Here is an 11,353-nt window from a genome sequence, read left to right as displayed (position 1 = left end):
TATTTCTTAATATTCATCAAGAGTTTTTCTCTATCTGTTAACTTGCCTCTGTCTTTCTAAACTATTTTGACATAATTTTCATACTTTCACTCATATTTAGCAAAATCTCGCAGTCAACATTTCAATAAATGTAGTGGATATATATATATATATATAAATAATATGCATTATCTGTTTTATTTATTGACTTGGTTGCATTTTCCCTTTATTAGGTTATAAAATGTTAAGATATTGTTCTTTTTCCAAAATTAAATTCGTTTTCGAGCTTCTCTTACATGTTGTTTTTAACCTTATTTTTCTTACTTATTTTGCTCTACGATTTACATGCGATTATGCGACGTGATTATGGGTGATTTGTCTCCATTGCGTCTCCATCAGCCTTGGAAAACTATTATATAAACAATCTCCGCACGCGGGCTGACTTTGGATTGATTGATCTTCAGTCCCACGTGCGTTTCTTGTCGAGACGCCGCAGCGGCGCAGCTCCCAGTTTCACCTCCGCTGTTTAAACTTTAATAGCGTCCAGGCAAAATGGAGAAACTGAATTTTTATGCTGTTTGGTCCCTGCGTGACACTCCTCGACAGTTTAGTTGGTATGTATTTCGTTTTTTAAGCTAACACTGGGAGGTTTTACCTGTCGAGCATTCAAATTCAATGTGTACGTATCCGCAGCAAATCTAACAGAAGGCGCTTCCAAGTCCACGTTCCGCTGCCTCTCCCCAAACAGCTGGTCATCTTCGGATTCGGAGACTGGTCGTGCAAAGACACAGCATTCTCTGCGGAGGTGGTGGTCAGTGAGGACGTCCAGCCACAGAACATAGGGACTCTGTCCTCACAGATAAAGTACAGTGGATGAAAATATGAAATTAATGGTTTTTGGGGTGGAAATGCTCAGTACTTCTCCTTTCATCTCAGGTGTTTGACCTGGGAAGGTGACTGGAGTGATGACATCATCACAGTGTCTGAAGAGAGAGGCAGGAGAGGAATGTATGGGAAGATTGTGTTGAAGGCCTGCAGAGAGGTATGAGAGTCTCATTTCTCAGGAAAGCAGTGTGGGGTTCCATTTACACTTACAAAGATATTTCTAGCAGATTTAGAACCAAGTGAAGCAGAGATTTGAATGAAACTTGCAGTGGAAAGCTGTACAAATGTTTCAAACCATCATTTGGAGTCCAAAAGCCTCATAAATGGCTTTGTAATGCTTTCCAAATGGCAAGACTTTGTCATATTCTTTTATTTTCTCTTTTGATTGAAGGAATTGTGTTTTTTCATTTTCATTTAGCCTACTTCATGTTTTTGGACCATTTATGTAATTTGTTGATTCTACAATTTATACCCTATGCAAATTACCTGCCCAAAAAGTGGAAGTTGTAAAGTTTGTTTAAAATAACAAAACAGTACACCCTTTACTAAATAATCAGAATGATAGGTCAGAATTTTATTCTGATTTGTTTTGGTCATTTTTAATCCTACAATTAAAAAAACATACCAAAAAAAAATACAAAACTAATACAGGATAAACATTTACATTTCTGAGAATGCCAAGAACACAAAGTGTAGACCGACACTGTAGATCAGATTGTGGGGGTTTAGTGTTGAGCAGGAGTGATTGTGTGTTGTTTCTCTTGCCACAGGATAACACCAGTGTCAGCAGCACCCCTTTGGCCCAGAGGAAACTCCAGATCTCAGGACCATGCAGTGTGGCTGATCTCTCCAGCTCAATACAGGAAACTCTTGAAACTGAAACGGTGAGACAACTTTACCTCTCTTTCAGATGTGGGCGATTTTGGTTTAAAAATAAAATCAGTTTTTTGTCAGACCAGCTATGAATCTGATTTTAATGACATTTTTATTTTAGTTTTTTTTTTCTTGTTTCAAAAAGTGGCTTTTATCTCAATCATCTCTTCTGGGAGTTGTGAAATTGAGTATGAAGTCCAGAAGAGCATTGTAATTGTAAAGAAAAATGCAATTTTACCAGAAAAAAATCTTAAAATTAATAAAAAAATAAAAAATAAAAAAAAAAAAAGTGTCTTTTTAATTGGAAAAAAGCTTGTCAAACAAGATGGCCGCCCTTGGTGTGCTGACACCACTCTGAACTACAGAAACTTGAGTGTATTGGTGGGGAAAATAAATCCAGATAATCCAAAAATGTAATTTTAAAAAATTCAATTAATTGCCCAGCCCTACTGTCTTTATTATAAATGTGTCACAGTTGTTGATCTCATCCAAAATTTTAGCAGATAATCTCAGAATCCTCACACATGAGCCACAGTGTTTGCTATTCTAAGTTCCCAGTGATTAAAGTTGAGACCAGTGACTTTCCTCGCCCTGCAGCTCGGCCTTTGGTAAGTGTGTTGGTGTTATTACTGTTAATATCCAAATAAATGTAATGTCTGGAATGTGCTCTGTGCAACTGAAAGGATAAGACACCAACAAAGTGTAGACCGACACTGTAGATCAGATTGTGGGGGTTTAGTGTTGAGCAGGAGTGATTGTGTGTTGTTTCTCTTGCCACAGGATAACACCAGTGTCAGCAGCACCCCTTTGGCCCAGAGGAAACTCCAGATCTCAGGACCATGCAGTGTGGCTGATCTTTCCAGCTCAATACAGGAAACTCTTGAAACTGAAACGGTGAGACAACTTTATCTCTCTTTCAGAGGTGGGTGATTTTGGTTTAAAAATAAAATCAGTTTTTTGTCAGACCAGCTGTGAATCTGATTTTAATGACATTTTTATTTTATTATTTTTTTTTCTTGTTTCAAAAAGGGGCTTTTATCTCAATCATCTCTTCTGGGAGTTGTGAAATTGAGTATGAAGTCCAGAAGAGCATTGTAATAGTAAAGAAAAATGCAATTTTACCAGAAAAAAATCTTAAAATTAATAAAAAAAAAAAGAAGTGTCTTTTTAATTGGAAAAAAGCTTGTCAAACAAGATGGCTGCCCTTGGTGTGCTGACACCACTCTGAACTACAGAAATTTGAGTGTATTGGTGGGGAAAATAAATCCAGATAATCCAAAAATGTAATTTTAAAAAATTCAATTAATTGCCCAGCCCTACTGTCTTTATTATAAATGTGTCACAGTTGTTGATCTCATCCAAAATTTTAGCAGATACTCTCAGAATCCTCACACATGAGCCACAGTGTTTGTTATTCTAAGTTCCCAGTGATTAAAGTTGAGACCAGTGACTTTCCTCGCCCTGCAGCTCGGCCTTTGGTAAGTGTGTTGGTCTTATTACTGTTAATATCCAAATAAATGTAATGTCTGGAATGTGCTCTGTGCAACTGAAAGGATAAGTCACCAACGCGTACTGTCAATAATCGGAGAGCCCGCCCGACGTGGAGCTCCGATGAAACAGACAGTCTCACAGAGGACACGGACAAAACTCCCACTTCCAAAAGGACGAAACTGTGCAGCATTAACATCCGGGAGAAAATAACTGAGCAGATTAAAAACGAAAGCAGGGAAGGTGAGAATAACAAACCTTACCTGTGAAGTCACAACTGTGTGCACAGAAACTGTGTTCATGGAAGCTGTGATTAGTTTCAGCATGTCCATCAAAGCGCTGGAGCCACACTCTGTGTCTGAGTGACCCAGATACGGCTGTCCTGATTGGAGGGGAAACTTCGAATCAGAACTACTGTGAGGATTCGCTGTGGAAGCTTGAGTTGGGTCAGTGGAGTTTGCTGATATGCAGAAACTTGAAAAATTATTCATATTTTTTAATGTTACAACTACAAACTGCAAAGTACATGGTTTGTACTTTGCAGTTGTATGATAGACCATGTTGTCTATCATACAACATGGTCTATCATGTTGTATGATAGACCAACACCAAATAGTGTATTATGGGGAGTTTGAAGGATGCTGACAAGCTTTAATTAAAAAAGGTTATTATGTATTAAATTCAGCTCTCTCAGTTAATAATTTGCACAGTCACCATTCAATGTAGTTAAAGCTGCAGCCTTTTGGGGTATTTCCTCTTACTCACTTCCAGCTTTTCACATCTACAAATAGGCCTGTCACAATAACAGATGTTGCTTAACTGTTGCTATAAACTATAATATTCTTGTTTTGAGATGATTTTCAAGTAATATCTTGCATAATAATGGAAAAACACCTTCTGAATGGCCAATAAACTTTTTAATTTTGTAAAGAACATTCCATACTGGAACTGAAAGATACTTCCAAAATCCAAAATTAGTATTTTGTATATTTATTGTTTTTGGAATTTAAAATATCCAAAAACAATAAATAAAATGAAAATAACAAACCATAATAACTGAGAATAAACTGAATTAGATTTTTTTCTGTAAACAAAATTGCTCTTCAAAAAAACCCCCATCAGAATGGAAATTATTGAGCTCATTGTAATTTATCATCTGACTATGAGCAACAGGCTCATCTGGAGATTATCAATATGGCCACACATATTTTGCAAAATTAAGTCATTTTGGCTGAACAAAGGGGTGTCTGCAGATCAATTTCCAAGACTTAAGTTTGATATATTTCTGAACTTTGAATTGGCCATTCTCAAACATGAATATGCTTTTATCCATCATATCTCAGGCTGTATATTTGGGGATGTCCTGCAGCGACTTTTGCACTTGTGTCAAGTCTTTCATAGCTTCTGGATTTCAATTATGGGTGTCGGAGTAAAGGGGACTAACTATAAATTTATACGATACTTTTTAGATTTTTTTTTTTTAATTAAAAAAGAAAACCTGTTTTCCTCTTCAGTAATGGGCAACTTTGTGTTGATCTATCACATAAACTCTCAACAGAATACATAGAATCTGTTGTTGTGATGTGCAAAATGCTGCATTAATTTAGTATTCCTACAAAATATGTCAGAACGATGCATTTTGTAGTGCTAAACCAGAAGTTCCTGAAGGGTTCTTTGTTTTTAATTCGGCATTTTGTTTACATCTGTTCAGACAGTAACTTCTGGTTCCCAATGAACTCGTCTGCTACTGGACCAGTGCCTCCATGTACCCGAGGACACACAGCGACCTTTGACCAAGACTCTAAGGCAGTCTTTGTGTACGGCGGCCTGAGGGAGAGTCAGTGCTACAGCGAGCTGTACATCCTTAATACTCTGACCTGGAAGTGGAGACTTGTCACTGTAGGTTTGTTCGAGAATCACTGCTCCTGGACGAAGTCCATTCAGGTGTATCATTTAGTACAGACATTTGAGAAAAACAATATATGTTTTTATCCACTTAAGATTTTATATCTTGAAAGTTGGTGTTGTAAGAAAAAAAACCAGTCATCATAAAACATTACTGCTGCTTGACAGTTTTGGTATTGGATGCTTTGACTTTTGTCTATTTTTAATGCCTTCCAGTTTTGTTTGTACTCTCATTGAAAATTTCTCATTGTAGCTTTCTGTTAAACATCTTTGTGCTGAAAAATCTTTAAAGTTGTATAACGTTTGGGTTCGTTATAAATCAGTCAGGCCAAGCTGTGCTTTAATAATTCATTTATGTTATTAGATGTATAAAAATATGTAATTCAATATTTTTTTCCAGATGATTGTATAGTTATATCCTGTACTTGATCAGTCTTAATATCTTTACTGTGTTTAGGTTTCATATCAACAGTATTTTTATTTTTGCAAAAAATTAAATGTGTAAAATATTTTCTAAAAAATGTTGGTTACAAATTTCTCCAGTAATAGTATTGACTGTATGTGATTATTAAAATGTAGTCCTTTACAGAAGTACACTTTTTTGTTTTTATGAATTTCTTTCTCAAGGCAAAAGGGAAAGTGCCGGCTTTATCATACCATTCAGCAGTTTTCTACCAGAAAGAGCTTTTTGTCTTCGGAGGAGTTCAGCCAAGCAATGGACTGGGAGATAAATGCAGCAACGCTCTCTACATCTTCAACCCAGAATATGAGCTCTGGTACCAGCCCATTGTGGAGGGAGACAAGCCTCTGCCTCGCTTTGGGTCAGTCTGCTTTGTAAAATAGTGATTTTGATTAATAGTACTTAAAATATTTTGCAATACTAACCCAGGACTTAATGTTCAGGCACTCAGCTACGCTTCTTGGACAGAAACTGGTCATTTTTGGAGGACAAATGACTGCTGCCTACTTAAATGATCTTCATGTTTTAGATCTGGGTAAGCAGCCTGCTTCAATGCAGTCAGTAACAACTTTGAGCCCCAGTCTGCTCTAATGTTTGTGTATTCTCTCTGAGTGAAGGACTGATGGAGTACACAGCTGTGAAATGTGCGAACAGGCCACCATTGCCTCGAGGGTGAGTACAGAACAAATCGACCTCGATAAATGTCATCGATGAAGCCATCTGCTTCCAGAATATATATATTTTTGGTGTCTTAAATCATCCCATCAAACCAAGCTGAAAATAAAATGGTTGAAGATGCAGATGAAACCCTCTTGCATGTAAATGATCAGGTTTCATGCAGCAGCTCCAGTGTTGGGAAACAGGATTTTGATCAGTGGAGGCCGCAGTGCAATTGGACCTCTGCAGGATGTGCATGTCTTCAACACTGGTGAGTGCTGATACTTTGCAATGTGAAAGCCTTTGTAGGAAAATAAAATGATGCTGATTTGTAGTCATTTGTTCAATAAGAAAGGTTTTCTGCTTTGTTTCCCCATGTTTAGACACCGACATGTGGAGCTCAGTGACATGTCCACTGCTTTGCTCTAAACCCTGTGCAGGACACAGCATGATAAATTTACAAACTGAGCAAGGTGAAAACAGAAATATCAAGTGCACAGTGCTGGTCTTTGGTGGGTCTGACTGCTCTGGTTCCTTCTACAACGACACACAAATATTTTGCCTGGAAATCACTGACAAATGATCCATGCAGTCGCAGACAACTGATGTGAAAGAAAAGTGGTTTATTTTGCTTTATTCTGGTTTGAATTATTCATAATGTGACCTCAAATTGTGTACCAGTAATAAGATGTATGCACTAATACCTGAAGTTTTGCACTTTGCATAACAAATCTTTAATTTGCATGTTTTGGACATTACGAATTTGTGCGTTATTGTGTGTTGGTAAAACATTTTTACATAATGCTGTGGAATATTTTATGAGTTTCATTGTTTAATGCTGATTAAATAAAAACACTTGTTTTAAAGTACTTTATTTAACAGTGCCCCACTGTCATAATTTCATGCTTGAAGATCAGTAGGTGTGTCTGGTTGGTGAGATGGATGGCTCAGTTTGAAAGCTTCAATCTCAACCAATGTCTCATTCAGCCTTTTGATGGTTGGATACTGGCCTACATCCACTTTAAACCTGCAGAAATTAAAAAAACTCGTCATTTTTGTTGAAGTAAATGTTTGTGTTCAGCAGGGACTGGATTACTCACGAAGTTCAGCTTTCAGGGGAAATTTATGGAAAGGTAGAAAGCTCACGCTACAAGGATATTATATTATGAAAGTAGGACATTTAATCAGAAGCATGCAATGGATTCTATGGACTTCAGGAAAGCGTCGGTAGCTTGATTCGAGGTAAATTAGTATCTAGCAGCTCATTTTTCACAAAGAAGCAGAGCATCTTAATGTGACTGGTGAAATGTTGAAATACTCACCTCTCTGCATTGTAGACTTGTGGGGCTAAACAAATATCTGCCATGGAAATCTAAAATGAAAGTGATAAAATGTAAATTATTGGCTGTATTTAATCTTTTTTTTCACTTTTGATTTGGTAATCATATTCTTACCTCATTGCCTACACAGTATTTCCCTGCAGTTTGCTTCAGAATTGGTTCTAAAGCTGTAGGAAATCAAAAACTCAAATAAACCCCAATGAAAAAATAATTCAGAATTCTTTATTAGTCAATGACGGTGAAAATCTTCCACAAACCTTGAAAACCACGATTGATGAAGTGTTGCGCCCACAGTAACTTTTCTGCTCCAATCTTCTGGAGTACGGCTAAATTCTGAAATGCATCAAATGTTGCTATAGTTTTCTTTTAGGATATTCAAAGTAGAACAGAAATCTTTGTTTTATAGCTACCTGAAGAGGCTGTATCCCAGAGGCGATGAGGTCACTAATCATGCGAACCTGGGCACGTGCCTTCGGGTCTGCAGGAAGAAGACGAGGTCCTGGTCTGGTCTCGTCAATGTACTGGATCACTGCAAGCTACAGGAACAAACCAAGTGTGTTCAGTATTATAAACGTGCTTTAAAAAGTATTCACACCCCTTCAACTTTTTCAAATGTATTTTATTGGGATTTACTGTTACAAACACAAAACAATTCTCTGGCTTCTGATCCTGTTGACGACTTGCCCCACCGTGATGCTGCAATCATTTTATTTGAAACATACCACACAAGATTAATCAGGATTTATTTGGGAAAATATTTGAGAATCTATTCTTTTTTCTCTCCACAAATACACAAGCAAATGAGTCTAAATAAGATTTGATATTGGAGCAGAGGTTCATCTTCCAGCAGGGAAACAATCCTGAACATACAGCCAGCGTTGCAATGGACTGGTTCAGATTAAAGCACATTTATGTCTTAAAATGGCCTAGTACAAGTTCAACCCTAAATTGAATTTAGAGTCTGACAAGTCTTGGAAAAACGATCTTCACATGTGCCTTTCTGTCTTAGCTAAAGGTATTTTAAAAAATAATGTAAAATTGCAAAATCTTTAGTCTCTAAAAGTGGAACACTGGTTTAAAAAACACTTCATACTGCAACTGCAGTTAAAGATGACTCTTTTAATCCATAAATAAAAATGCATGCCTCACTTTTCATATTCTTATTTGTAAAAGAAAAACTCTAAAATCTTAACTTTTCCTTGATCTTTAAACTTGTACTTTTTTACCACATAAAAGTGCACAGAAATTTGTGGTTGTAAATGTATAAAATAAAAATAAAAAGTTCAAAGGGTGTGAATACATTTTCAATACACTGTAAATACTTGTAGGTTGATATGAATAGAGGGCTGAAACCTACCGACTGAGACAGAGTGATGCCATCAATTTCCACTGCAGGAACTTGCTGCATGGGGTTCAATGTTTTGTATTGCTCTGTAAGCTGAGGTGGACAAAGATTTGCCATCAGTTAAGCTCAAGTATTGGTTAAATATTTTTTTTACGAAATATTTTATAAGTTATTACAAAAGGCAAAACAAGATGAAACCATGAACTGAAAAAGTCTGCTTAAAAGTTGAACCTCCTCCGGTTTCAAAGAAAGAAAGTAACATATCTTTAATAGGTGGATCAGGTCTGCTGGACTGAGCATTATTATAAAGGATTTTATTAACTTTGTCAAAGAAAACCAATCATATTGAGAACCAGACTCTTTGGTCATGTCATGGAATATACTATATTTATAAGGTTTGAAAATTACATAATCAAATCTTATTTTGTTGACATAAAAGGCAAAGTCTTCCATTTATATCTGCACATTTTGATCCATCCATCCATCCATCCATCCACCCACCCACCCACCAAGAAACAGTGAATGTTTACCGTACCTGCTGACCTCCATCTTTGATTAGATTGACTGCAACCTGGTCATATTCAATGCCCTTAAGAGCAAAAGCTGTGCACAAAAGTTTAATATCATCTTGTTACCATAACAGTGATCTATTAAAGAAAAAAGCTGAGTTGTTTTAAGGCAAGACTTACCAATCCGAACCCTCCACGAGCAGGAGCTTCTGAAGTATCCATGAAGAACAGGCTAAAGAGAGAAAAAAACACAAACATAGGAAGAGCTGAAAATAAGATAGTTTTTTTTTTTTTATGTCCGTGTAGTTTAGATTTGATTGGTTCACCTTGGTTTCGGTTGCCATAGCTCTTTGAATCTAGCAGATGTCTCTAAACTAGAGTAAATCAAGTTTTGCATGTATTTTTTTCTCTCTACAAAACCCCATCCTCCTCCAATAGCCAATAGGATGCATCCCTGAATTCCCTCCTACTTACACTTTGGTCCATGATTTTGCAACATATGGGCTTCCTCTGCTTCACATTAAACACACACACACTTACACACTCATCGCTAACAGAGAGAAATACTACAATACCTTCATTAGGCAAACTAAGGTCAAGCGCATCTCTGGTGTTATGACGTTTGAAACATCAAAATAAAGTAAACTTGTGGCTTTCAGAGTCGTCTATTTTGTTTCGCTCTTAATTCGCATTTCTTAAGCATGTAAGAATAAAAAGATGAAAGCAGAAAAACTGAAGATGTTGAACAAACAGCTGCTTGTAAAATGTAACCCTGTTAATTTCAGCTCAGCTACAGGTTACATAATTTTCCTGGTTTAAAAAATATGGTGGACGAGTCAGCGTCATAGATGTAGAATAAAAGACCTGTTCACGCATTTATGTCGCCGCCATGTTGTGACTGGCATTTAGCTGGGGTTAATAAAAAATTAATTCAGGTAAGAAAGATTCTTTACTTGAATTAAATGATCGTTCAAATAAGGTAATTTTACATTAGGACTAAGAGGAAAACTGAGAGGTAGAAAAAAATAGCAATACCTTATATATCTTTTAATTTTCAAGGTGGGATTAAAATCAGTTTAAAACAGGTTTAAAACATTATAACTATTAAATAGTAGTACTAGAATTAAAAGAGAAACCCTTTCTTATTTTTTTATCATGACCATTTTTGCTAGCATCCTTTTCAAGAAAATGGTTCTAAAATAATATTACTATGTAATAATCGTATCTAGGCTGTTCACATAAAGATTTAGGAGAGAAAATCAAGAGTGCTCCAGAAAAAGAAAACGAAGTGGGCCAGATAACACCCCTATGACTGCTGTAAAAGAAAATACATAAATTAATGACAGGTTTTCAAATGTAATTTTGCCATGCAGTCAAAAAAGCACAATAAATAAATCACAGATATAAAATACATATTCTAGAGCTGACCTATATTACTAGTAGGTATTGTAATGTTTACTGGTATTAATATTTGAAAAAAAAAAACAACTTAAATGGTTTTAGATAATATAGCTGAAAAAAGAGTAATCAAACTTAAACAGCTCAATAGACAATATCACAAAAAATTATGAAGTTATATTTATTTTTCATATCACTTTAAAACATGCTGGTAACTGCATAACGCGATAGACTCTCATTCAGCGAGAAGGAGGAGAAGGAGACAGGATATGTAAATTAAGATAAGTGTATTTTAAGCAGATTCTGTTTCTGTTGCAGTTTTAAGTTTACAGATATTTTTGTAATTTTGTCTAAACAACCTTCATTTCTAGTACGGAGAGGACTTATAAACAAAACACAAGAATTTATCAAATGTAAATTTTGTTTATTTTAGTTTTAGTTTTCAAATATGATTTGAATCAGTTACAAGGTTGCACTTGACCCTCACAATATGGCCATCACGCTGACGTATCTT

General features: G+C 36.0%; 2 protein-coding genes across 7 annotated transcripts; one reads left to right on the top strand and one right to left on the bottom strand.

Annotated features, from left to right (window-relative positions):
- The first annotated feature begins 423 nt into the window (after nt 1-423).
- On the top strand, nt 424-7,126 carry LOC102222343 (kelch domain-containing protein 3-like). 5 transcript variants are annotated; one of them, XM_023352239.1, is made up of 15 exons: nt 424-593; nt 673-843; nt 916-1,021; nt 1,635-1,748; nt 2,289-2,345; nt 2,518-2,631; nt 3,159-3,215; nt 3,291-3,468; nt 3,543-3,671; nt 4,937-5,124; nt 5,758-5,951; nt 6,034-6,125; nt 6,208-6,262; nt 6,421-6,518; nt 6,631-7,126. In XM_023352239.1, the coding sequence occupies exons 1-15, from the start codon at nt 532-534 to the stop codon at nt 6,828-6,830; spliced, it is 1,815 nt and encodes a 604-aa protein (XP_023208007.1). In that variant the 5' UTR covers nt 424-531; the 3' UTR covers nt 6,831-7,126. The 5 variants fall into 5 exon arrangements, with proteins under 5 accessions (XP_023208007.1, XP_023208011.1, XP_023208010.1 ...); XM_023352243.1 differs by having other exon boundaries at nt 6,435-6,518; nt 6,631-6,721; XM_023352242.1 differs by having other exon boundaries at nt 6,432-6,518; nt 6,631-6,721.
- gstz1 (glutathione S-transferase zeta 1) lies at nt 7,103-10,260 on the bottom strand. 2 transcript variants are annotated; one of them, XM_005797705.3, is made up of 9 exons: nt 10,017-10,260; nt 9,622-9,673; nt 9,468-9,535; nt 8,945-9,025; nt 7,998-8,123; nt 7,845-7,920; nt 7,702-7,754; nt 7,570-7,619; nt 7,103-7,274 (listed from the first exon to the last, which is right to left on the bottom strand). In XM_005797705.3, the coding sequence occupies exons 1-9, from the start codon at nt 10,044-10,046 to the stop codon at nt 7,148-7,150; spliced, it is 663 nt and encodes a 220-aa protein (XP_005797762.1). In that variant the 5' UTR covers nt 10,047-10,260; the 3' UTR covers nt 7,103-7,147. The 2 variants fall into 2 exon arrangements, with proteins under 2 accessions (XP_005797762.1, XP_005797763.1); XM_005797706.3 differs by lacking the exon at nt 10,017-10,260 and adding an exon at nt 9,768-9,960.
- Nucleotides 10,261-11,353: the final 1,093 nt, after the last annotated feature.

The sequence above is a fragment of the Xiphophorus maculatus genome, chromosome 19 (genome assembly GCF_002775205.1).
Source record: "Xiphophorus maculatus strain JP 163 A chromosome 19, X_maculatus-5.0-male, whole genome shotgun sequence".
Classification (NCBI taxonomy): domain Eukaryota; kingdom Metazoa; phylum Chordata; class Actinopteri; order Cyprinodontiformes; family Poeciliidae; genus Xiphophorus; species Xiphophorus maculatus.
The sequence above is the reverse complement of the archived record's forward strand: the minus strand, read 5'-3'. Positions and strand labels throughout refer to the sequence as shown.

Excerpts from the sequence above, each read along its gene's own strand:
- LOC102222343 (XM_023352239.1), top strand. The coding sequence starts at position 532 with ATGGAGAAACTGAATTTTTATGCTGTTTGGTCCCTGCGTGACACTCCT. Across the intron at positions 5,952-6,033 it reads AAGCCTCTGCCTCGCTTTGG|GCACTCAGCTACGCTTCTTG; the intron begins GTCAGTCTGCTT and ends CTTAATGTTCAG. Across the intron at positions 6,263-6,420 it reads AGGCCACCATTGCCTCGAGG|GTTTCATGCAGCAGCTCCAG; the intron begins GTGAGTACAGAA and ends GTAAATGATCAG.
- gstz1 (XM_005797705.3), bottom strand. The coding sequence starts at position 10,046 with ATGCGCTTGACCTTAGTTTGCCTAATGAAG. Across the intron at positions 8,124-8,944 it reads GCATCACTCTGTCTCAGTCG|CTTGCAGTGATCCAGTACAT; the intron begins GTAGGTTTCAGC and ends TTGTTCCTGTAG. Across the intron at positions 7,921-7,997 it reads CTGGGATACAGCCTCTTCAG|AATTTAGCCGTACTCCAGAA; the intron begins GTAGCTATAAAA and ends GATGCATTTCAG.